The 22,620-nt window shown below is 42.3% G+C and overlaps 1 protein-coding gene across 1 annotated transcript in view; it reads left to right on the forward strand.

Moving 5' to 3' along the window:
* The window catches only part of chdh (choline dehydrogenase), a 42,514-nt gene that overhangs the window by 10,502 nt on the left and 9,392 nt on the right, over positions 1-22,620 (forward strand). Inside the window, exons 3-5 of the mRNA XM_056240448.1 lie at positions 1,730-1,881; positions 4,743-4,872; positions 5,026-5,160. Of these exons, the coding sequence (XP_056096423.1) occupies positions 1,730-1,881; positions 4,743-4,872; positions 5,026-5,160 (417 nt within the window). The remainder of the gene's footprint in view (positions 1-1,729; positions 1,882-4,742; positions 4,873-5,025; positions 5,161-22,620) is intronic.

The raw sequence follows: 22,620 nt of genomic DNA on the forward strand, positions 1-22,620 counted from the left end.
CATGACCTGAGGAATAACTCATGACTCATGACCTGAGGAATAACTCATGATCTGAGGAATAACTCATGACCTGAGGAATAAGGAATAACTCATGACCTGAGGAATAAGGAATAACTCATGACCTGAGGAATAACTCATGACTCATGATCTGAGGAATAACTCATGACTCATGATCTGAGGAATAACTCATGACTCATGACCTGAGGAATAACTCATGACCTGAGGAATAACTCATGACCTGAGGAATAAGGAATAACTCATGACCTGAGGAATAACTCATGACCTGAGGAATAAGGAATAACTCATGACCTGAGGAATAACTCATGATCTGAGGAATAACTCATGACCTGAGGAATAACTCATGACCTGAGGAATAAGGAATAACTCATGACTCATGATCTGAGGAATAACTCATGACCTGAGGAATAACTCATGACCTGAGGAATAAGGAATAACTCATGACCTGAGGAATAACTCATGATCTGAGGAATAACTCATGATCTGAGGAATAACTCATGACCTGAGGAATAACTCATGACCTGAGGAATAACTCATGATCTGAGGAATAACTCATCTGAGGAATAACTCATGACCTGAGGAATAACTCATGATCTGAGGAATAACTCATGACCTGAGGAATAACTCATGATCTGAGGAATAACTCATGACTCATGATCTGAGGAATAACTCATGACTCATGATCTGAGGAATAACTCATGACTCATGATCTGAGGAATAACTCATAACTCATGATCTGAGGAATAACTCATGACCTGAGGAATAACTCATGACTCATGATCTGAGGAATAACTCATGACTCATGATCTGAGGAATAACTCATGACCTGAGGAATAACTCATGACTCATGATCTGAGGAATAACTCATGACTCATGATCTGAGGAATAACTCATGACCTGAGGAATAACTCATGACTCATGATCTGAGGAATAACTCATGATCTGAGGAATAACTCATGATCTGAGGAATAACTCATGATCTGAGGAATAACTCATGATCTGAGGAATAACTCATGACCTGAGGAATAACTCATGACCTGAGGAATAACTCATGACTCATGATCTGAGGAATAACTCATGACCTGAGGAATAACTCATGACCTGAGGAATAACTCATGACCTGAGGAATGACTCATGATCTGAGGAATAACTCATGACTCATGACCTGAGGAATAACTCTTGTCTGTAGTAGTTTAACCCCTTTAATGTATGAATGATTCGCCAATCATTATTACATTTTCTGGTCTTTAGAGACCCGGATCTATATCTGACACGATTGGATCTCTAACTGCCGCAATTGTATAAAACTATCCTGATATTTTAATAACAATTACAAAAGAACAAAAAAAAACATGTTTCGTTTCTTTTTGGAACTTGGAAGGGTTGAATATCACATCATCATAATGTATCAGACATCGCAACCTTGATCGCCAGAATTAATTATTGTGGCGCAGAAAAAATATACTTACACTATTACATTCCTCGGGTCACTAGCGACCCTATACACTTTTTACAAAAAAATTAATTACATAACAGACATTCTTTTATTGTTTATAGTGAATAAATTGAGCAATATTAAGAAGGTCATTGTTTAAGTGTAAACTTGAATGAGGACGAGGGTAGTGAATGAGTTTAAGGGTTAATACTTGGCATGAGTATGAGCGCTTGCTTTGTGCTAGTCTGATGAACCTCCTCTGTTGTCCTGGCACAGGTAAGCGATGGAGCACAGCTAGCGCTTATCTGCGGCCCGCGCTGGCCAGACCCAACCTGAGCACAGAGGTGCGCTGCATGGTGACCCGAGTCCTGTTCGACGGGACCCGCGCGCGAGGGGTCGAGTACCAGCAGAACGGACACACCAAACAGGTGAGAAACATGTCCAATTATCTTTTCACACTGCACTCATGTTCCTGTCCGGCTTCAGTCTGTGTGTCGCTTAGTAGAGCTGGGTAAAGAATATCGATTTCTTGATTCTTTTTTTTAATCGATTCTCATTTTACGATCCCGTATACATTCTTAAGTCCCAAGAATCGTTCTTATAGTCTGTGCTGTTTTCAGTTAAACGCTACAAAGTTTTGTTCATTACTTTGTAGCGTTGCCTCCCATTCAATAAATCCTAGTTATCTTTGTGCTTTGTTACTTCAGATATGAAACAAACACTTTCAAATTCTGCATCTGAATCAGTCAGTAAATGTGTTTGTGTATTCTGATATTAAAAAGTGCCTTATGTGCAGTTTAATGTTTGTACAACTCAGTTTTAGTAGACATTATTTAGCGCACTTTAGTTGCATATGTGAGTGATTTACAGGTATTGTAGAAGGTTGATATGGATGGGTTTGGTTTTAAGTAGTAAAGTCTTGTGTTTGAAGTGTTGAGCTGTATCACTTGTTACCTTTAAAATCATCATGAAAGTGAAGTTGAGCTGGTCTTTTCTCCTCTATTGTGTCGTATATCGAGTGAAACGCTTCAGGAACAAGAACAAATGTGGGCGGGGCTTGATTGTGTCTGTGGGGAATTGATTGGATGGTTGTGGTTTGCTATTGGCTGATCTCATGTGAGTGACAGGTTGCCCCGCCCTCATCATCAGAGAAGAGAAGAGATGCTGTAAGAGGGAGTTATTCTGATTCAAGATTATTAAAACTATAATGATGATGTGCACCCTTAAATCATTTACGATATGCAATATTCCCAAAAAAAGAACTGTACAATTTGATTTAATGGTGAATTTAAACTTGTTTAAATATTCCAAACAGGTGTTCTTTCCGCTGCCCAGTCTTGCCATGATTTTGTTTGCTGTTTCTACTCCATCGAGCCTCCAGAAAGCCCTCAAACGAGGCTGTGGATAGTCAAGGCATCTGTAATGAAGGACCCTCAGTAGACGGCATGTTTGATCTGCACACTGCAGTGCTGGACGAAGTACACTAATCAAACACTTGAGTAAAAGTACAGACACCCTATTCAAATATTACTCCAGCCAACATTACTTGAGTAAAAGTATTTTTTGATTGATTTTTAATGAACTTTCATTATCAGCAGTTATATGATTAGTGCAGATAAGCAAACCTTTTATTCTTAACCAAAACTTGTTGTACATTATACTTTTTAATTTTACAGCAGATTTAGTTCACAAATAACTGATGTAATTATGAGTTTCATTTACTATAATCAATGCTAATATTTGGCATTGATAACTTACTTTTCACCCCATTTAAGATCCGACAATATCCCGGTTGGTTTTGACCGGATCATTGAATCAGTGAGTCGCTGACTCCAGGCCAGCTGCAATCCGATCAGTGCGATTCATCAATGACTCGTTCAGTTTAAGTTTCAGTTAAATGTATTGGAGTAAAAAGTACGATATTATGCTTTGTAATGTAGTGATGTAAAAGTTTCCCAAAAGAAAAACATTCAGATAAAGTATAGATATTTGAAAAATGTACTTTAGTACAGTAACTGCTTTGTTACTGTCCACCACTGGTGTTCTGGCTGTGAACGCAGCATTTTCTTGGATAATTCAGTTCACTTTTAGCACCTGCAGAATCAGACTTATCTCGTGACTGAGAGAACACTTCCGCCGGTTGTTAATCTGTGATGTGATTAATCTGATCAACCTACATAAGTCACCGTTGCGGTTTTGGGTCTTTTTTCCCATCCGCTCTGGAAATGACTGACTGCTGATAAGCGATTGTGTTGACGTCGGTTCCTCTTCCTGTGGCTTATCTTCAGTCATCACTCTTTCACTTGATTATTGGAACTTGATTGTAAGACTTGATTATTGTAACTCTTTATATAAGGGTATTAGTCAAGCTTCTATTCTACGGCTGCAAAAGGTCCATAATGCGGCTGCGAGATTATTATTGAATATTAAGAAACGAGAACACATCACTCCATCTTTGATCGCTCTACATTGGCTTCCGGTACAATATAGAATTGATTTTAAACTTCTTTTATTGGTGTATAAATCACTCCATGACCTTACACCGACTTATTTATCAGCTCTGTTAATGGAGTATCAATCAGGAAGAACCTTGAGATCATCAACTCAAAAGTTGCTGAAAATTGCACGGACTAAGTTAAGACAGAAAGGGGATCGGGCTTTTGCAGTAGTGTATGTTTCTCTTTCTATTCTTCAGTGAGAATGTAAAGCACATTGGTCAACTTGTGTTGTTTTAATAGTGCCATATAAATAAAGGTGACATTGACATTGACATTTCACTCTCGCTCATTAAAGTCAAGTGAGTGGTTTGTTGAGGTGTGAGCGGCAACCTTCCTCTCTCTCTTGAATCCAACACTGAAGTGACTAAAACTGCAGTTCATCCACTGGCCACTAGAGACCGGCTGCAGAAGAGACTCAATCCCATAAACCCCCATGTTAAAATGCTCAACTTTACAGCAGAAAAAAACATGTTTACAGCCTGGTGCTAAAAGTGGCTATTAAGCTTTAAAGTTCTGTATTATTAAGGGCGTGGCCACTTGAGTGACAGGTGGATTGCCGCTGATGTCACTGCTAGCCGTCTGTCTGTTAGCGTCACGTCACCTCAGCTAATCCGCCTCGCACATCTTCGTTTATCCGGGAGTGATGCTGCCAAGATGGCGACGGCCGGCTCCGCCCACTTTGGGCTTCAAAAACGCTTCTCAGAAACACTCAGGGGTGACTCACGGACACTACGCTCATACGCTTTTACAGTCTATGGTTGAGGCGTGAGCGTTTCTCATGTTTGCTTCAGGTGTTTGCTGATAAGGAGGTCATTCTCAGCGGCGGAGCCATAAACTCTCCACAGCTCCTCCTGCTGTCTGGAGTGGGAAACGCAGATGAGCTTCGCAAACACGATATTCCGGTGACACAGCATCTCCCAGGTGACCTCATTCCCTCCTCTAATCTCCCCTCTCCACAGATCACACTTTATGCTCCAAATGTGAGTCCATGCTGGCTTTGGGGGAGTTTTTGGGCGTGACCTCCACTGATGTTGGGATTGTAGATGAGTTTATGGCCTTGTGGTGTGTGTCCAGGTGTGGGCTGTAATCTTCAGGACCATCTGGAGCTGTACGTGCAGCATCGCTGTACTCAACCCATCACGCTCTACAGAGCCCAGAAGCCCCTCCACATGCTGAAGATCGGCCTGGAGTGGCTGCTCAAATTCACAGGTAAATCTGAACATCCCATATTTGTGTCATATCAAGTGTTGGGAAAAGTTACTTTGAAAAGTAATGCATTACAATATTGCATTACTCACTTTAAAAGTAACTAATTGTTTTACTTAGGGTGTATTCACACCTGCCTTGTTTGGTTCGATTGAATCGAACTCTAGTTCGTTTCCCCCCTTGGTGCGGACATTTTGGGTAGGTGTGAATACAGCAATCGAACTCGGGTGCGGACCAAACAACCGAACCGAGACCCAGCTGAAGAGGTGGTCTTGGTACGGTTCCAAAGGAACTCTGGTACGGTTTGTTTACGGTGTGAACATGAACCGACCCAATTGCAAGAGAGCACTGCGCCTTTGAGTTAACAGGCTTCCGTAGTCGGAGATTTTGGCATAATGGTTTGTGTTGTTGTTCAAGTGCGAAAGAGAATTCCATTCCGGCGCGCTGTCTGGCCACACGCTACTGTTGCGCGTCTTTCTGCGCGTCGTGTGTGTGCATCATTGGAATGGAATGAATAAATGAGTGTGTGCATCAGGACATTCACATACAGCGCGTTCTCTTTAGTCTAATCGTGCATAGATGCAAAAAAAGCTTTTGCAGTTCATATAATGTAACGATAGTTACAATACAAGGATGATGCTGCGTTAAACTGGACAAACTTAAATCGCAAGCGTTAACATTGACAGCACTTGTTAGCAGTATATACAATAAGAATCTCATTATTTGAATGTGTGAACATAGCCCCTCTCTATGAATGAAAACTTTATACCTTATCCGTCTTCTGCGCAGTTTCTTCATATTGCGTTTGTACAGAATAACACAAAATTAGTAAAATAACAAATATTGCAGTACGAAATATCTCCATGCTGAGCCTTTTTTGCACTTCCTGATTTCCCTACTTGAGAATCCTTGACCTTAGCACACGTGTGGTTTTGTTGACAAATTTTGTTTCACTTGCAAAAAGAGCAGTGTGAAAGCGAACCGTACCAAAAATATATATATATATATTTGGTCCGGACCAAAGCAAGTGAACTATCGGACTTTCCTGGTGTGAATACACCCTTAGTTACTTTTTAGAAAAGTAATGCATTGTTACTTTTGCGTTTCTTTTCCACCTGGGCTGGGATTGTTGTTTTTTTTATAACAAAAAAGTTATATTTTTGGGAAATGTAAAGACCCTTTCACACCTAAAAGTGAGATAATAATCCTCAGGCTGAAGGAAATGCAGATTCACTCCTGTACAGTAGTGTACAGTAGAGGAACAGTAGTGTACAGTAGAGGAACAGTAGTGTACAGTAGAGGAACAGTAGTGTACGGCAGAGTAGTGTACAGTAGAGGAACAGTAGAGTACAGTAGAGGAACAGTAGTGTACAGTAGAGGAACAGTGATGTACAGTAGAGGAACAGTAGTGTACAGTTGAGGAACAGTGATGTACAGTAGAGTAGGGTACAGTAGTGTACGGTAGAGTACAGTAGAGTAGTGTACAGTAGAGGAACAGTAGATAACAGTAGTGTACAGTAGTGTACAGTAGAGGAACAGTAGTGTGCAGTAGAGGAACAGTGATGTACAGTAGAGGAACAGTAGTGTACAGTTGAGGAACAGTGGTGTACAGTAGAGTAGGGTACAGTAGTGTACGGTAGAGTACAGTAGAGTAGTGTACAGTAGAGGAACAGTAGTGTACAGTAGTGTACAGTAGAGGAACAATAGTGTACAGTAGAGGAACAGTAGTGTACAGTAGAGGACAGTAGAGGTACAGTAGTGTACGGTAGAGTACAGTAGAGTAGTGTACAGTAGAGGAACAGTAGAAGACAGTAGTGTACAGTAGAGGAACAGTAGTGTACAGTTGAGGAACAGTGGTGTACAGTAGAGTAGGGTACAGTAGTGTACGGTAGAGTACAGTAGAGTAGTGTACAGTAGAGGAACAGTAGTGTACAGCAGTGTACAGTAGAGGAACAGTAGTGTACAGTAGAGGAACAGTGGAGCACAGTAGAGGAACAGTAGTGTACAGTAGAGTGCAGTACAGTAGTGTACAGTAGAGTGCAGTACAGTAGTGTACAGTAGAGTACAGTAGAGGTACAGTGGAGTACAGTAGAGTACAGTAGAGGAACAGCTCAAACAAATCTTTCAGCTGCTGTTCTGGATTAAAGAACAATAGGATGCAGGAGAAGAAAGTTTAATACTTTATCAATAAAAACAAAAAAATCTATAGTCATTTTTGCTTGGTTTAACTGAATCATCGAAGGTCAGAAGCAAGTTCATTGGTCAATAAAGTGAGATTAAATGCATAAAAATGTATGTTTTATTTAACATATTTAGTTATTGGAAGTTTGGATAGTATTCTGATTCTGATTTCGAGGAATATTGAATCTTTTTTTTGTGCAAGTGAGATGAGTAAATGCTCACATTTAGTCCAGAACTACAATAACCATCACACACACACACACACACTTCGAATGGTCTCAACATGTGGACAGGAGAGCTGTCAGTCAATACATGTGAAACGGTAACTTGCGTTTCTTATTAGAAAAAGTAACTCGGATATTTTGTTGTAAATTTTAAAAGTAATGCTTACTTTACTAGTTAGTTACTTGAACAAGTAATCTGATTACATAACTCCAGTTACTTGTAATGATTTACCCCAACACTCACCCTAACAAAAGAGACATTCTATTACCATAATACAATCTTCCCATTACTGAGATTAAATTGAGTTTATTTCTGAAAGCTTTTATAAATGGGTCACTTTATATTAGGTGTAAGGATTCAGGGCGGATCTAATCCGTGGGGAATTTGCATAAATTAATTAATAATTGGTAATTAATAATTATTCATACATGTTTGGATTAGATCAATCTTACATTGAATTTACTCTCCCTCTAAGGGAGGATCTATCACTTTACCTGCATGCATACGTGTATCCTTGCATTTTAACTACAAGTTGATTGCATAGATCACGTTTTACAGACAGGTAAAATTTAATTAGCTCAATTGTCAGATTAATATTGGGGGAATCCCACATATCATCTTACTTCATAGGATTTCAGGAAACGCAATTCTCTGGCCAGAAGAACTGGGTTTTCTGCCCTATAAACACATACTCTTTAAAAGTATTTTTAATTTATAAAGCAAAGCCGTAGCTTGATCTATTCATTTCAGAGACCTGGAGTATGAGCAGACACAGTAACATCAATCAAAATGAATATAATGGATTTAATAAAGGCATGACTACTTATGTATTTACTACGGTTACATGGGATATATGTATTTACAAACACATAGACAACAATGAACAATACAATAAGACATCAATGAACGAGAAATGCATAAAGTTTGGACAATGGATAACGTACACGCGTGAGCGAGTAAGAGAGAGAGGAAAGGGGATGGGGAGAGAGAGAACAGAGAAATTGGGAGAATTTCATTGGCAGGAAGACATTCACCTCTCCGATTACAACACGGAACATCATCTTAAAACTTCTTAGAAGCTCTATAAAGAGATTTATACTTGCAATCAACGTATGTTATGGTTTCTCTCTGTGCCGAAACATTCCTGTACGGCCCTGTCTGGCCGCGTGAGCTGAGTCCTTTTGGGTGTGAGGAAGCGTCACGTGGGTTGCGTGGCGCGCGTGTTGAACGGAGGTTTACAGTCTTTGTTGTAACATTTCCAAAGGGAAATAGTTCGGCTAAGTTCGTTTCACTTCGTGGAAGTGAACTGAGTCGGCTACGGAAAACAAAACTTTGACTAACAAAAAGGGAATAAAGATCTCTACGGGGAAATCACGCGGAGTTAACGTTGCATCTTTCCATGGCTTTGAAGAAGCGTGTGTGTCTCTCGGTCCGGCGCGTCACGTGGTCACGTGCGCGTGTTTCTCCTTCAAAGAGAGCGCGCGCTCGTTTAAAGGTCCCTCGTAGATGGATTTGCTGAAGAGATATGTCACAGGGTTTTCTTTTCAATCGTCGATTGGAATTAAACACAGAGACTTATCTACAACTGAAAAACACAAACTAAACTAGAAACAAATAAAAGAAAGGCGAAGAGCTCGCCCGGAGGCGAGACGTTACATCATGACACGGCAGGAAGAGAGCGAGCGCAGAGGAGAAGCGTCATTTATCACACTATGAGAAATCCAGCCTCTTCCTGTTGGCTTGGCCAATTAGAGGGTTGGAAGTTTACAGGCGGGACTTTGGGTTTATGGCCCTTTGTCTCCAGAGAGAGACATCTGAAACCCTAATCTCGTCGGTTGTTTAAGAGAAGAATCTTCACAATTCTTATAATACTAATGTGTCACAAAGTTTAGCAAAATGTAATGTCAATTAACAAATGGGGAACGAAGATTGGAGTTTATCGAGACCAAACTTGCCACCAATGGATTTGGTTAAACATTAGTTGGCAAAGTTTGAACATTATCCAATTAAGAGTTGTCGAGAAACATAGACCAAACCACAGAAAGGCAACTCATGAAATAGGGAACTTAGATACGTCGTTCATACAATTCTCAAGTGGATATATAATAGCATATATATATGAATACAGGATTCATTTCTCCTCCTTGGTTAGAATTCAGAGAGAGAGAGAGACAGACATACTTCTCTGACATTCCTGGTGCGGTCGTAAATGCTGTTATCTAAGGCCCCAGGCTCTGACAGCATGTTAAGTTTTGGTTCTTACTGTCCCCAAAAGCTGGTGCACATAGAATCATAACTTTTACTGTAATTTCTTGTATCTGATTAATTCCGCTGGATCATGAGAATTAAAACAAGACCAAGAACGACGTATAACAATACTGGGGAATAGACAGTTAAATGTAAAAATGCATAATGATAAAGTCACAGTTATTCCAATGTGACATGGGCAAATGGACACACATAAAAACACATCAAATATATCTGGTTGAATGTCTTTTAAAGAAAAGAAGTTCCTTTGGGACCTTCCAAAAATGTCATAAAATGTCTTAATGTCTTGTAAGCGGACACCGCGCTCTGTCCTGAGTGTGGGTGTCAGCTGTGGGGGAGGTGTGTGTGTGTGTGTGTGTGTGTTTTTTCAAGTTCCAGGCCTTTTGGAGCTAAAGGCTTTGGGATTTTAGCACGAAGGTATTTAGTTATTCAGATTCACCCTGGCCCAGTCCTTACAGTCCCCCTTTTTGTCTGATGAAGTCCCTGTGTGGACTTAATCGGACAACAATCATCACAATGGACGGATGGCAGGTGAATCATGACTCATGCAGCAGGTGATTATTAGGGCTGAGGATTCAGCTCTATGAGGTTCGAAGCTGCCTCTGGCCTGGTCTCTGACTTGGCACCCCCTTTTTGCGGGTTTCGTCCGAAACCTTTCGTGAGCTTGGCTGAAGATGTTTGTATCTCGTTGAGTCTCCTGTATAGGGTGAAGGTCAAGCCCAGTGTCAGGGTGTGTCTGACTACCATAGAGGTACACCGTGCAGTGTCGGCTGCGGTCCAGGCTTGGACAACAGGTGAGGTAGTCAGAATGGGTAGTAGAGACACAGCTTGGAGAGCTGTGTCGATAGGAGCAATGTCAATTAGCTGGGATCACCCCCCCTTTCGCAAACCACAACTCCCGTTCTGGAGTTAGGGTGAAAGTGTGGTACCTGGAGAAGGATGGGATTTCCAGTTTTAATTTGTACTCTTTGCATGGAAGATGGTATCATGCCAGGTCGTCAAGGTGAAGGATGGCACTTTCCGGTGCTTGGATTCACAGGCTCTAGTGGAGCGAGGTGACACAGGTGTCAGTGTCATTCTGGTCGTAAGTGAGTGCAGCTGTGCGCACAGGAGTGTTAGCGAGCCGCCTGTCACTTACACTCTCTGCTTGGGTCTTGATGCCTTGAGTGCGTAGCTTGGCTTCGGCAGGGCAGCGGGTGTCGCTGATCTGCAGCCCGCAGATTCCGTCAGTGTTGTCTCTGAGGAAAGGCTTGTTAGGGCAGAGATAGTGAATTTCTTTGGTCAATGTGCACACGTACGGGTTCGGAGCTTAGGGCGGCTTTGTGTTGCTGTCGTTGCAGTCAACCCCGTCCGGCGTGTGGATCTTGATGTGAATGTTATTTTTCAAAATCTGACCTTGACAATGTTCTTGAGCCGGTAGATTCGGCTTGACTCTATGATGGGCAAGTTCGAGAGAAAGCCCCCCAACTTCTCTGCTTGTAGTCGGCGCAGAGAGGGATGGCACTACCCAGAGAGTAGGAAAGGTGTATTTGTAAAGAGTCAGTTGGCGTGGTGATGGCGGACGCCAGCACGGTTTTCACGAGGCTTAAGGGTATCAGGTGCGGTGGAATTCTACCCCTGGCGAGGCTGTCGATGGAGGAGTTCACCCCCTGCAGCAGGTTTGTCATCAGGGCTGTTACCAGCTGAGTTTGGGCAAAGTCATTCTGGAAGACAGTAAACAGCTGTTTCATGGAGTGAGTGTTGGAGTGCATGGGGTTCAACGCTGTGAGTGTTTAAAGTTACCACAGTTCCCTTTAGTGTCTTGTCGATGGTCTGCAGGGATGCACTCTGTTGTGAGTGCTCGTGACAGTCATTTTCTCAAGTTGCTTGAGCATGTGTTCAACCACGGTCTCAGCGTGAGTGCGGGAGTCCTTTGTCCATCGGCACCTACCCAGCTGTATTGTGTTGTTACGCTGGGGTAGTGTGTTCTGTAGGCGTTGTAAGGATCAGGTGGCACATTCACTTTCTGAGTGCGGGTCCGGCAGAAAAGGAGTCCTGGTGCCAGACCTGGTGAGATGTCCGAGTGCGGTTGCCCTCTGGTTGGCTGGAGGCACAGCAGCATCCTGGTAAAAGTGAAAGGGAGAGAGAAAGAGAGAAAGGGAGGAAAAAGTGTCTTGCAAGTGTCTCTGGTGCTGCGGCGTGCAGCGGCATACATTGGCATTACCCCCCTTTTGCACTGTGGCATCACAAGCTGTGGCGCGGTGATGGCATCAGGTGCAGAACGCTGAATGTTGTTTAGTGCACGCAGCATGTGCTTGTCGACGCAGGTTGGCTGAAGGCACCGGTTGTCGGTGGGTGCAGACGGCGGTCGTGGGTGGTTGGAGGGGTAGAGAGGTGGTTGTCTCAAAGTTCATTTGGTTAGTCACAGTCTTTGGTGAGCTAAAAGGTGCAGGGTAGCAAGTTCACATCTCCATTTGGTGCTGAGGCTGTGCCTTTATGGCTGGCTGAGGGAGTTCTTGTGACCTCTGTGACCTGCCAGTTAGGTTCTCTTGACCTGTGTGACTGGAGGGGGAGGGGTTTTTGAACTTGAGCTCAGACATTCAGTTGTTTAGGGTCTATTAAAGGCTCAAAGCGATTTAACAGAACTTGGCCAATCGGAAGTGGGTACGTGATCGGTACACTGGGTGAACGGAAGCTACCTGTTTTGAGCCAAATGTTGTTTTGGCTGTAGGATTGCACGTTCAGCTCACATGTTTGGGACTTGAGAGTTCGTTTTGATGCTCAGCTGTAGCACTGAGTCTTTCAGAGAGTTGGGCTGACATTAGCGTGGTGTTCGAGCTAGTGTCTAGCAGGCCTTCAAGGCTCAAATCAATGTCTCTGGTGGTGGTTAGGTAGAGTTTTCGTGCCACCCCCTTTTTGATTAGGCTTTACAGAAGTCTTGGCGTCTGGGCTGGTGTCGTGACTGATGAGCGGTTAGGCAGGGGCTCTGTGGCATTCTGGCACACTTGTTGTGAGTGATTAATGCGTGGCCCTAAAAGTTCAGAACTACTGCTTAATAGGTTCGTTAAGCATTTAACATAAAGCTAAGTGTCTCTTGTGTCCTTATCTTAGCTGTGACTGTTAGGCTAAGTTTTGTGTGGTTCCGATGGTGCTTTCTTATTTAAATTCTGCTTATTGTCAATCCTCAGGACTCTAGTAGTGGTGTTGAAGGGTCACAAAACGAGTGCACTGGTTGAAATTAAGCCAAAATAACAAATAAGGGGGTCTGTTTCCTTTCTGGGCCCTATAGGAGATGGAACCACACTCGGACAAGAGAGGCCAAAAAAAAAATTTAAATCATATAGATGACCTAATAGACCAGGGAATAGCTGCTTGCTATTATTATCAAGGTCAAAGGAATGAAATAATTAATGAGGAAAATAAAAATAAAAAAAATTAAAGCAAAATGGAATAAAATGATCAAACACAGGAATGATCTGAAGTCGAGAATAATCAGTGGCATTAGTGACTACACTTTGGATTTGCTTTGATCACCACTTTATAGTGGGTTGTAGCGGTTGCATGTTCAAAACCACATCGTGTGTGTCCCTCCAAAGGTTAAGTCAACATGCAGATGAAAATTCCTATGGTTATACAAATTCTTCTGTAGTTAGTTACGCAGTTTACATGTAGTTAAACTTAAGTTTAATTGACAGGGGATCTGCGAAGTTAGTCTTCAACGGTTAGCAAGGAGTATTCCTAAACCAGTGAAGGTGAACTTTAGCTAATAAGAATTGCAAACACGGAAAGTGGATAATTAGAAACCCTAACTGGTGTTGAGGAAAGTATTCTAGAATACTTTGCCCTGTGGAACACAGGCGGTGATTAAGGGTTCAAGTAAATTATGCTAGCTGCTAACTGTGGAAGTTATTTCGCTTAGCCTATGCTGTGCGGGAGCTAGGTTAGCTTAGCCTAAGTTAGCTGGATGCTAGGCTAGATTTAGCTTAGCCACCCATGCTGGTTTGTTTACAAAAGTGACATTACGAGTTAACACTTCCTGTGGCAAGTTGTTGTCATGGGAACCAGAGCATGTCAGAACAATTCAACAGTACTTGAAGACTGTCTGTACATTTTACATGAATCACACACGTTTTAACGGGTTAACAGGAGGCGCCTATACTTTGTTTTTCAAGAACTTGATGTTCCATTTAGTAAACTGCAAATGTGTTTTGGCATTTGCTAATTGTACTAATGGAACTTTGCTCTTTACTTTACATGACTTATTCTATTTGTTTACAAAGTAAGGAAATAGAATTGCTGCAAGTCAACGCTTGTCTAAGCGTATGTAGTTACGTTTCTTCTCGTGCATAAATGCTGATTTTTCAGCACGTGACTTGGTTTGATCGCTTAGTAGCTTTCTGCTTGTAGATGCAGCCAAAATTTAGGTGAATTACATCAATCTAGCAACAATTTTTTTTTCTTTTTTTTTTTTTTTGAGGGCCTTTACATCGTAGAAAGGGGAGCATCACCCGGGTCTACATAGATAACACTGTTCTGAGTTTCTTTGTCAGAAACAGGTTTTAGTCATACCGCGATTTGGATTTCCTTTTAACCAAAGCGGAATGGATATCGGTACAGATTACAAGCTGCTGAGATGATACCTTTTTCACACAGACTTACGCTTTAATGCTGAAGTTACTGATACCAGTTGAGAATCTAAGGCTCTTTTACTTGAAGTAGAGATGTCAATTCCAGCTATTGTTTTATCGGCATTTAGACAAGCCAGCGATCGAAACACGTATTGCACGTTTTGTTTTAGTTGGATCGCGAGGATCAAGTGCACGCCCGTGGGTTAACGGTAGTTTAGAACTCAGGTGATTTTACTACACTCTGGCGTCAAGGTAACGTATACCCTATTTGGAGCTGGTGTTCTATGTAACTCTTCACTGTCACGGAACCTAATGTTTAGCGGTGCCGATTTACTCAACATCTAGAAACCGTTTGTTTCAAAAGAGTCGTGCATAGTCTGTCGGCCGTTGAGGCTTACATGTCCGTCTAAGATTCCTTTAAATCAGTAAAATTCTAATTTTACAGACGCAGAGTCTTGCAACTCTTTGAGCACACTTTCATCTACTTTTAAAAGTTTTATGTCCGATGTTGATCAAGGACCTTTTAGCTGAGTCTTGCACGGTGTTCGTGCAGTGTGTCTTCTGGTTTTGCAGTTCAGGAATTTGGGGTTTTAGGAATTCTTACTGAGGGGACCTTCACGCATCGTTGAGTGGGCATTGCGTGGGGGCAGAAGAACTATGGTGGCTGACGGGTTTTGGAGGGAAAGTTTCTTGAAACTTGTGTCCTCAGTCACAGGTTCGTTGTAAGTTCCACAGCAAACTCGTTCGGAGCCGGTGGTGGTAGCACAGGTTCTTCTAGGTCTGTGCTGCTGGGTGTCTGTGACGTGTGTTCACCGGTTGGAGACTGCAGGTGAAAAATCAATGTCCTGTAGATTGTCAGAGATGTGTGGAAGGCGGGCTTTTTCACCCCCCTTTTCAGCTCTTGTGCGTTGGCTGAAATGTGCGGACCGGTCAGGGGAAACTTGTGGTGTGTGTTTCCCCTTTTCAGGTCATGCTGCAGTCTAACAGAGTGTGGCGACTCTGTGTGATCGGTGCCAAGTTCGTGTTCGAGATCTTGTCTCTGTTGAACGGGCTTGTGGATGGTCGCACGGGCCTCTTTTGGGTTTTTCGCAGGCCGTGCGCTTTCGAGTCTCTTTCAGTTCGGTCTCTGCTCTTTGCAAGAGGCTTCACTTTGTCGGAGTTTCTCGTCGAGTTCCTCTCTGGTTCTTTTCTCTGACTATTCACTTCGGTCTGTGTCGATGAAGGTTAGCCAGGGCGGTTTGAAGTCTTTCCACTTCCTTCTTGTAGCTAGGGGTCGTTGTCATCCTCGGCTTGCATCCTTAGCGTTGCAACTTTGTGCTCCAGGGCGATGCGGCTCCTTTCGTGGAGACGTTCTTGTGTGATGAGCTGGCAAGTGAGGTTGACGTGTCTGACCGGTCTTTGTCGTGGGAGCTTTGGCTTGGTTTGTGCGCCGTCAGCTTGTCCACGTCTGCGATGCTCTTGGCTCGAGGCTCTGGGTCACTAGCGTCCTCGGGCAGGAAGTTAGCCGTCATGGCCGTCAGCCATGTGTCGAGGTTGTCCCAGTCTTTGTGGGACCGGAACAAACTGGCTTCACTGTGGGCGAGAGGAACACAACACACGCAGAGAGACCAGTGCAATTTCGTTCTACGTTTAACGAGCTATAATACGGGCTATGCCGTGTATGAAAATTTTGGTTAACTGATGCAGACAGTTAAATCATTCGGTGGGACAATTTAGGTAGTTCAGTATGGGCCTGAATAAAATTTAACAGGGCGGTAGCTTAGTGGTCACCTGTCTATGCTAACGGCTTGGTTTGTCAAACTATTATTCAGCGTTCCTTGTGGTCTCAGATAGGTTCTGTCTTCTAGGTGAACTGAAAGGAACAGAGCACAACAGAAAAGAGCAGTGGCAAGATAGCAAAGTTTGAAGTAACATGCAACCATTAAAGATGGAAAGTTCTGTAATGAAATGGCGTCAATAGTACACAGGAAGTGTTACAAGGGAAGAGGCCTAAGCCTGCGGTTTGTGGCTCGGAGAGGAGAAGGGAGCCACACGCTTCAATGACCGGGGGAATTCATAGATTCTGTGGCCAATACTAAGTGGATGGGTTTAATACCTTTTTCTAGTTTGCCTGGGGTGAAATGAGGTCATTCCGCTCGAAGTCAGTATCGTGGCTGGTCCTTCTGTCGCCCCAAACACTTGACAGCAGTGTCCCGGGCCTTTTGGTGCATCTGTACCTAGGTGCGCCCTCGCAAGCAACTTGACCTGGAACACAACCGGCGGTGCCGCATTGGTAATGTCGTGTTGCGGGCCGCACGAAGGGAAAGATACAGGAAAGTCCGAGACCCGTGCTCAGTCAGTGCTGGTGACGCAGATCAGACGAACCAGCCCGCCGGACCTCGAGCAGAGCTGACTGTCAAATCGCCACAGCCCGAGAGAGATTTCTACCTACGAACACAAAACAGGATGAAGAACAATTGAACCTCAACGTGAATTAAAGCTCTTTTATCTAAATCAAATTGAGTGTCTTTTTTTTTTTTTTAGAAAAATCAAAGGCAACGGCTTTACTAAAATTATGGTAAAAACAAAGGGAATTATGACAATGTTAATTATCAGAATAACCTAGTCTCCCTTCGGAGGAGAGTTTTAGAGCCGCAGGAAGAGCACAGGAGGAAGCAGGCTGTAGTGGCGCGTTTGGGCCACAAAGGGGTTTGGGCCACTTCCTCTTAGTGGTCAAGCTGGCTGACAGAGAACTTGATTTAAATTGCATTCAAACTGGTTTAAATACGATTCAAATCAAGCGTATACATAGATGTTAAGTAACTTCTAGAACAGCAAGGAGACAGTTGTAATAAAATCAAATCAGAATTATTAAAAATAATTTGAAAAGGGAAATATAGAAAAAGCCATAAAACAATTCCCAACGGGCAATGAGACTTAATTCAAATTAACCTTGAAATCTGTTTGTTTCAAACCAAATTTGAATAAGTGTAGGAAATTAAGGGTTGGCCTTATATTTGATGATCACGACCACAGTGAGGTGTCAGTGGTAGTATCCAACATAAGATCAACTGGGAGAAAGCCATTTCAACACAGAGCGGTCATCAGAAACTGCTAAGACATAGTTTTGAATTTTTAAGTTCAAATGTGGTTTGAACCAAAATCCAAAACAAGTGCACACAGTCAAGGCAGGGAAAATCATGTTAGTGAACGAGGCTGTAAATTGCCATGCATTGAAAGTTAGACACACGAGTTCAAAATCTCACTGGTAAACTTTGAAGTTGTGGGAAGAGAAAATTGAAGAAAAGACGCTTTACCGCTAGTGTCCACACGATGGCGCTATTGCGCTCATGGAGGGCGTGGAGGCAATCTGATACTGGAAAACACTCAAGGGCGCACCCTAGCGTTTGGCAGTAGTATGGCAACCAGCCCGCTTTCGATTGTCTCGGGGGACATGCACTGTCTCATTTAAATCTCGACGGATTTCTTTCCGGTGCTATACTTATTTTAAACACATTGGCAGGTTTTCTTCGCTGCGTCGTGCAAAAGGAAACAGGAATTATTCATCTGTTTTTCAACTCCAAATAACATTTATCAAATGGCATTGATTAAAAATGTTTTCAGTTTTGGATTTTTCTATGCTATATTTCACACAAGTGCGTGGCAGGATTTCTTCGCTGCACTACACGTAAATTGTGGACAACAGGAATTAGGCATCTGTTTTTCGGATCCAAATAACATTTATCAAATAGCATTTTATGATTTAAAAATGTTTTCAGTGTTGGATTTTTTTTTTTTTTTCGGTGCTATGTTTTACAAGCACATCTAGCAGGATTCGTCGCTGCGTTGTGCGAGAGAAAACAGGAATTATTCATCTGTTTTTCGACTCCCATAACATATATCAAATAGCACCTATGATTAAATATGCTTTAGGTTTTTACAATTGAGTAGCTACGTCAATGTTTTAACCCGGAGTTTATCGTTAATGTAACGATTATAAAATAAGGCCTTTTTAAGAATAGTGAAAGAGCATCGATTCACTAAATCTTGTCTTCACCCTGACAGAAGAACATCGTTCGGACAGGGGAGTTTAACATTAAAAATGTCGTCGTTCAAAAGAGGTTTCTTCGTCTTTTGTGGGACAAATTTAATACTATGAACTGCAGTTTACTTTTAGCGATTAAAAGTGACTAAGATGTTTGAACATTTAGCAGCTTGTTAAATCAGATCGGGAGTTCGCAAGCGTTCACTCCGATGCGCACGTGTAATATTAAATATTACATAAACAATATTAAATAACAATATACACATAGATTGAAAACTGATTTTTGCTCAGAAACAAGTTTAAAGTGTGCCCGCATTCTCCACCATTTGTAAGGATTCAGGGCGGATCTAATCCGTGGGGAATTTGCATAAATTAATTAATAATTGGTAATTAATAATTATTCATACATGTTTGGATTAGATCAATCTTACATTGAATTTACTCTCCCTCTAAGGGAGGATCTATCACTTTACCTGCATGCATACGTGTATCCTTGCATTTTAACTACAAGTTGATTGCATAGATCACGTTTTACAGACAGGTAAAATTTAATTAGCTCAATTGTCAGATTAATATTGGGGGAATCCCACATATCATCTTACTTCATAGGATTTCAGGAAACGCAATTCTCTGGCCAGAAGAACTGGGTTTTCTGCCCTATAAACACATACTCTTTAAAAGTATTTTTAATTTATAAAGCAAAGCCGTAGCTTGATCTATTCATTTCAGAGACCTGGAGTATGAGCAGACACAGTAACATCAATCAAAATGAATATAATGGATTTAATAAAGGCATGACTACTTATGTATTTACTACGGTTACATGGGATATATGTATTTACAAACACATAGACAACAATGAACAATACAATAAGACATCAATGAACGAGAAATGCATAAAGTTTGGACAATGGATAACGTACACGCGTGAGCGAGTAAGAGAGAGAGGAAAGGGGATGGGGAGAGAGAGAACAGAGAAATTGGGAGAATTTCATTGGCAGGAAGACATTCACCTCTCCGATTACAACACGGAACATCATCTTAAAACTTCTTAGAAGCTCTATAAAGAGATTTATACTTGCAATCAACGTATGTTATGGTTTCTCTCTGTGCCGAAACATTCCTGTACGGCCCTGTCTGGCCGCGTGAGCTGAGTCCTTTTGGGTGTGAGGAAGCGTCACGTGGGTTGCGTGGCGCGCGTGTTGAACGGAGGTTTACAGTCTTTGTTGTAACATTTCCAAAGGGAAATAGTTCGGCTAAGTTCGTTTCACTTCGTGGAAGTGAACTGAGTCGGCTACGGAAAACAAAACTTTGACTAACAAAAAGGGAATAAAGATCTCTACGGGGAAATCACGCGGAGTTAACGTTGCATCTTTCCATGGCTTTGAAGAAGCGTGTGTGTCTCTCGGTCCGGCGCGTCACGTGGTCACGTGCGCGTGTTTCTCCTTCAAAGAGAGCGCGCGCTCGTTTAAAGGTCCCTCGTAGATGGATTTGCTGAAGAGATATGTCACAGGGTTTTCTTTTCAATCGTCGATTGGAATTAAACACAGAGACTTATCTACAACTGAAAAACACAAACTAAACTAGAAACAAATAAAAGAAAGGCGAAGAGCTCGCCCGGAGGCGAGACGTTACATCATGACACGGCAGGAAGAGAGCGAGCGCAGAGGAGAAGCGTCATTTATCACACTATGAGAAATCCAGCCTCTTCCTGTTGGCTTGGCCAATTAGAGGGTTGGAAGTTTACAGGCGGGACTTTGGGTTTATGGCCCTTTGTCTCCAGAGAGAGACATCTGAAACCCTAATCTCGTCGGTTGTTTAAGAGAAGAATCTTCACAATTCTTATAATACTAATGTGTCACAAAGTTTAGCAAAATGTAATGTCAATTAACAAATGGGGAACGAAGATTGGAGTTTATCGAGACCAAACTTGCCACCAATGGATTTGGTTAAACATTAGTTGGCAAAGTTTGAACATTATCCAATTAAGAGTTGTCGAGAAACATAGACCAAACCACAGAAAGGCAACTCATGAAATAGGGAACTTAGATACGTCGTTCATACAATTCTCAAGTGGATATATAATAGCATATATATATGAATACAGGATTCATTTCTCCTCCTTGGTTAGAATTCAGAGAGAGAGAGAGACAGACATACTTCTCTGACATTCCTGGTGCGGTCGTAAATGCTGTTATCTAAGGCCCCAGGCTCTGACAGCATGTTAAGTTTTGGTTCTTACTGTCCCCAAAAGCTGGTGCACATAGAATCATAACTTTTACTGTAATTTCTTGTATCTGATTAATTCCGCTGGATCATGAGAATTAAAACAAGACCAAGAACGACGTATAACAATACTGGGGAATAGACAGTTAAATGTAAAAATGCATAATGATAAAGTCACAGTTATTCCAATGTGACATGGGCAAATGGACACACATAAAAACACATCAAATATATCTGGTTGAATGTCTTTTAAAGAAAAGAAGTTCCTTTGGGACCTTCCAAAAATGTCATAAAATGTCTTAATGTCTTGTAAGCGGACACCGCGCTCTGTCCTGAGTGTGGGTGTCAGCTGTGGGGGAGGTGTGTGTGTGTGTGTGTGTGTTTTTTCAAGTTCCAGGCCTTTTGGAGCTAAAGGCTTTGGGATTTTAGCACGAAGGTATTTAGTTATTCAGATTCACCCTGGCCCAGTCCTTACATAGGTGTCTTTAACTACTATGTATTTAAATTAATGCACATATTGTGTTTATCTCAACCTGGTACCTCAATGGGACTTTACTCAATGATTAACAATTAGACAAAACACTCAAAAGAAAGACTTGAAAATAAGATAAAAAAACAATAAAAAATTGACCTGGAAAAGTCGTGTAAGTTCAAATCTTATGACTCCATGGGCATTTTTATAATCAATATACATTTTAGTCCGGTAAATCACAATCAACTAGAAAAATCATTGGGCCTTTCTGTCTTGTTGTACTGGAAGTCAGAAAGGTTGAGAAGCACTGATGTACATGCATGTTTTTACAGCATTCTTATATTTAAAAACACCTGCGTTTCTGTCATCTATAATGACACTGTTGATCCGCCCTTAAACCACCAAACCTGTCCTAACCCGACCTGTATCACTCTCAATATCAGCATGTGTGTTTTACAATACATCAACACATAAGCACACTGTGTACTTAACTATTGTTTTACTTAACGTACAGTTGTAATCATAATGATTCGACCCCCATTGCAAAACAGGTTTATTTGCAACATTTGCTCTACGTTGAGCACCGTCCACTTGCATTAGATGGAGAACAATCCTAGAAAATGTGCCGCTCAAAAACTTTAATTTGTCTTGGACAGAGGACAGAAAGTCATGCATCTCTGATGACCTGGTGAGTAAACAACCAGGAAGTGTTTCCCTGTGGCTGAACTCTTGCTGTAACGGCTTGTGTTTCGCTGTAGGTTACGTGTTTCCCTGTGGCCGAACTCTTGCTGTAACGGCTTGTGTTTCGCTGTAGGTTACGTGTTTCCCTGTGGCCGAACTCTTGCTGTAACGGCTTGTGTTTCGCTGTAGATTAAGTGTTTCCCTGTGGCCGAACTCTTGCTGTAACGGCTTGTGTTTCGCTGTAGGTTACGTGTTTCCCTGTGGCCGAACTCTTGCTGTAACGGCTTGTGTTTCGCTGTAGGTTACGTGTTTCCCTGTGGCCGAACTCTTGCTGTAATGGCTTGTGTTTCGCTGTAGGTTACGTGTTTCCCTGTGGCCGAACTCTTGCTGTAACGGCTTGTGTTTCGCTGTAGGTTACGTGTTTCCCTGTGGCCGAACTCTTGCTGTAACGGCTTGTGTTTCGCTGTAGGTTACGTGGTTCCCTGTGGCCGAACTCTTGCTGTAACGGCTTGTGTTTCGCTGTAGGTTACGTGTTTCCCTGTGGCCGAACTCTTGCTGTAACGGCTTGTGTTTCGCTGTAGGTTACGTGTTTCCCTGTGGCCGAACTCTTGCTGTAACGGCTTGTGTTTCGCTGTAGGTTACGTGTTTCCCTGTGGCCGAACTCTTGCTGTAACGGCTTGTGTTTCGCTGTAGGTTACGTGTTTCCCTGTGGCCGAACTCTTGCTGTAACGGCTTGTGTTTCGCTGCAGGTTACGTGTTTCCCTGTGGCCGAACTCTTG

This window comes from Rhinichthys klamathensis, unplaced genomic scaffold (genome assembly GCF_029890125.1).
Source record: "Rhinichthys klamathensis goyatoka isolate OS25496 unplaced genomic scaffold, OSU_Roscu_1.1 h1tg000599l_1, whole genome shotgun sequence".
Taxonomy (NCBI): domain Eukaryota; kingdom Metazoa; phylum Chordata; class Actinopteri; order Cypriniformes; family Leuciscidae; genus Rhinichthys; species Rhinichthys klamathensis.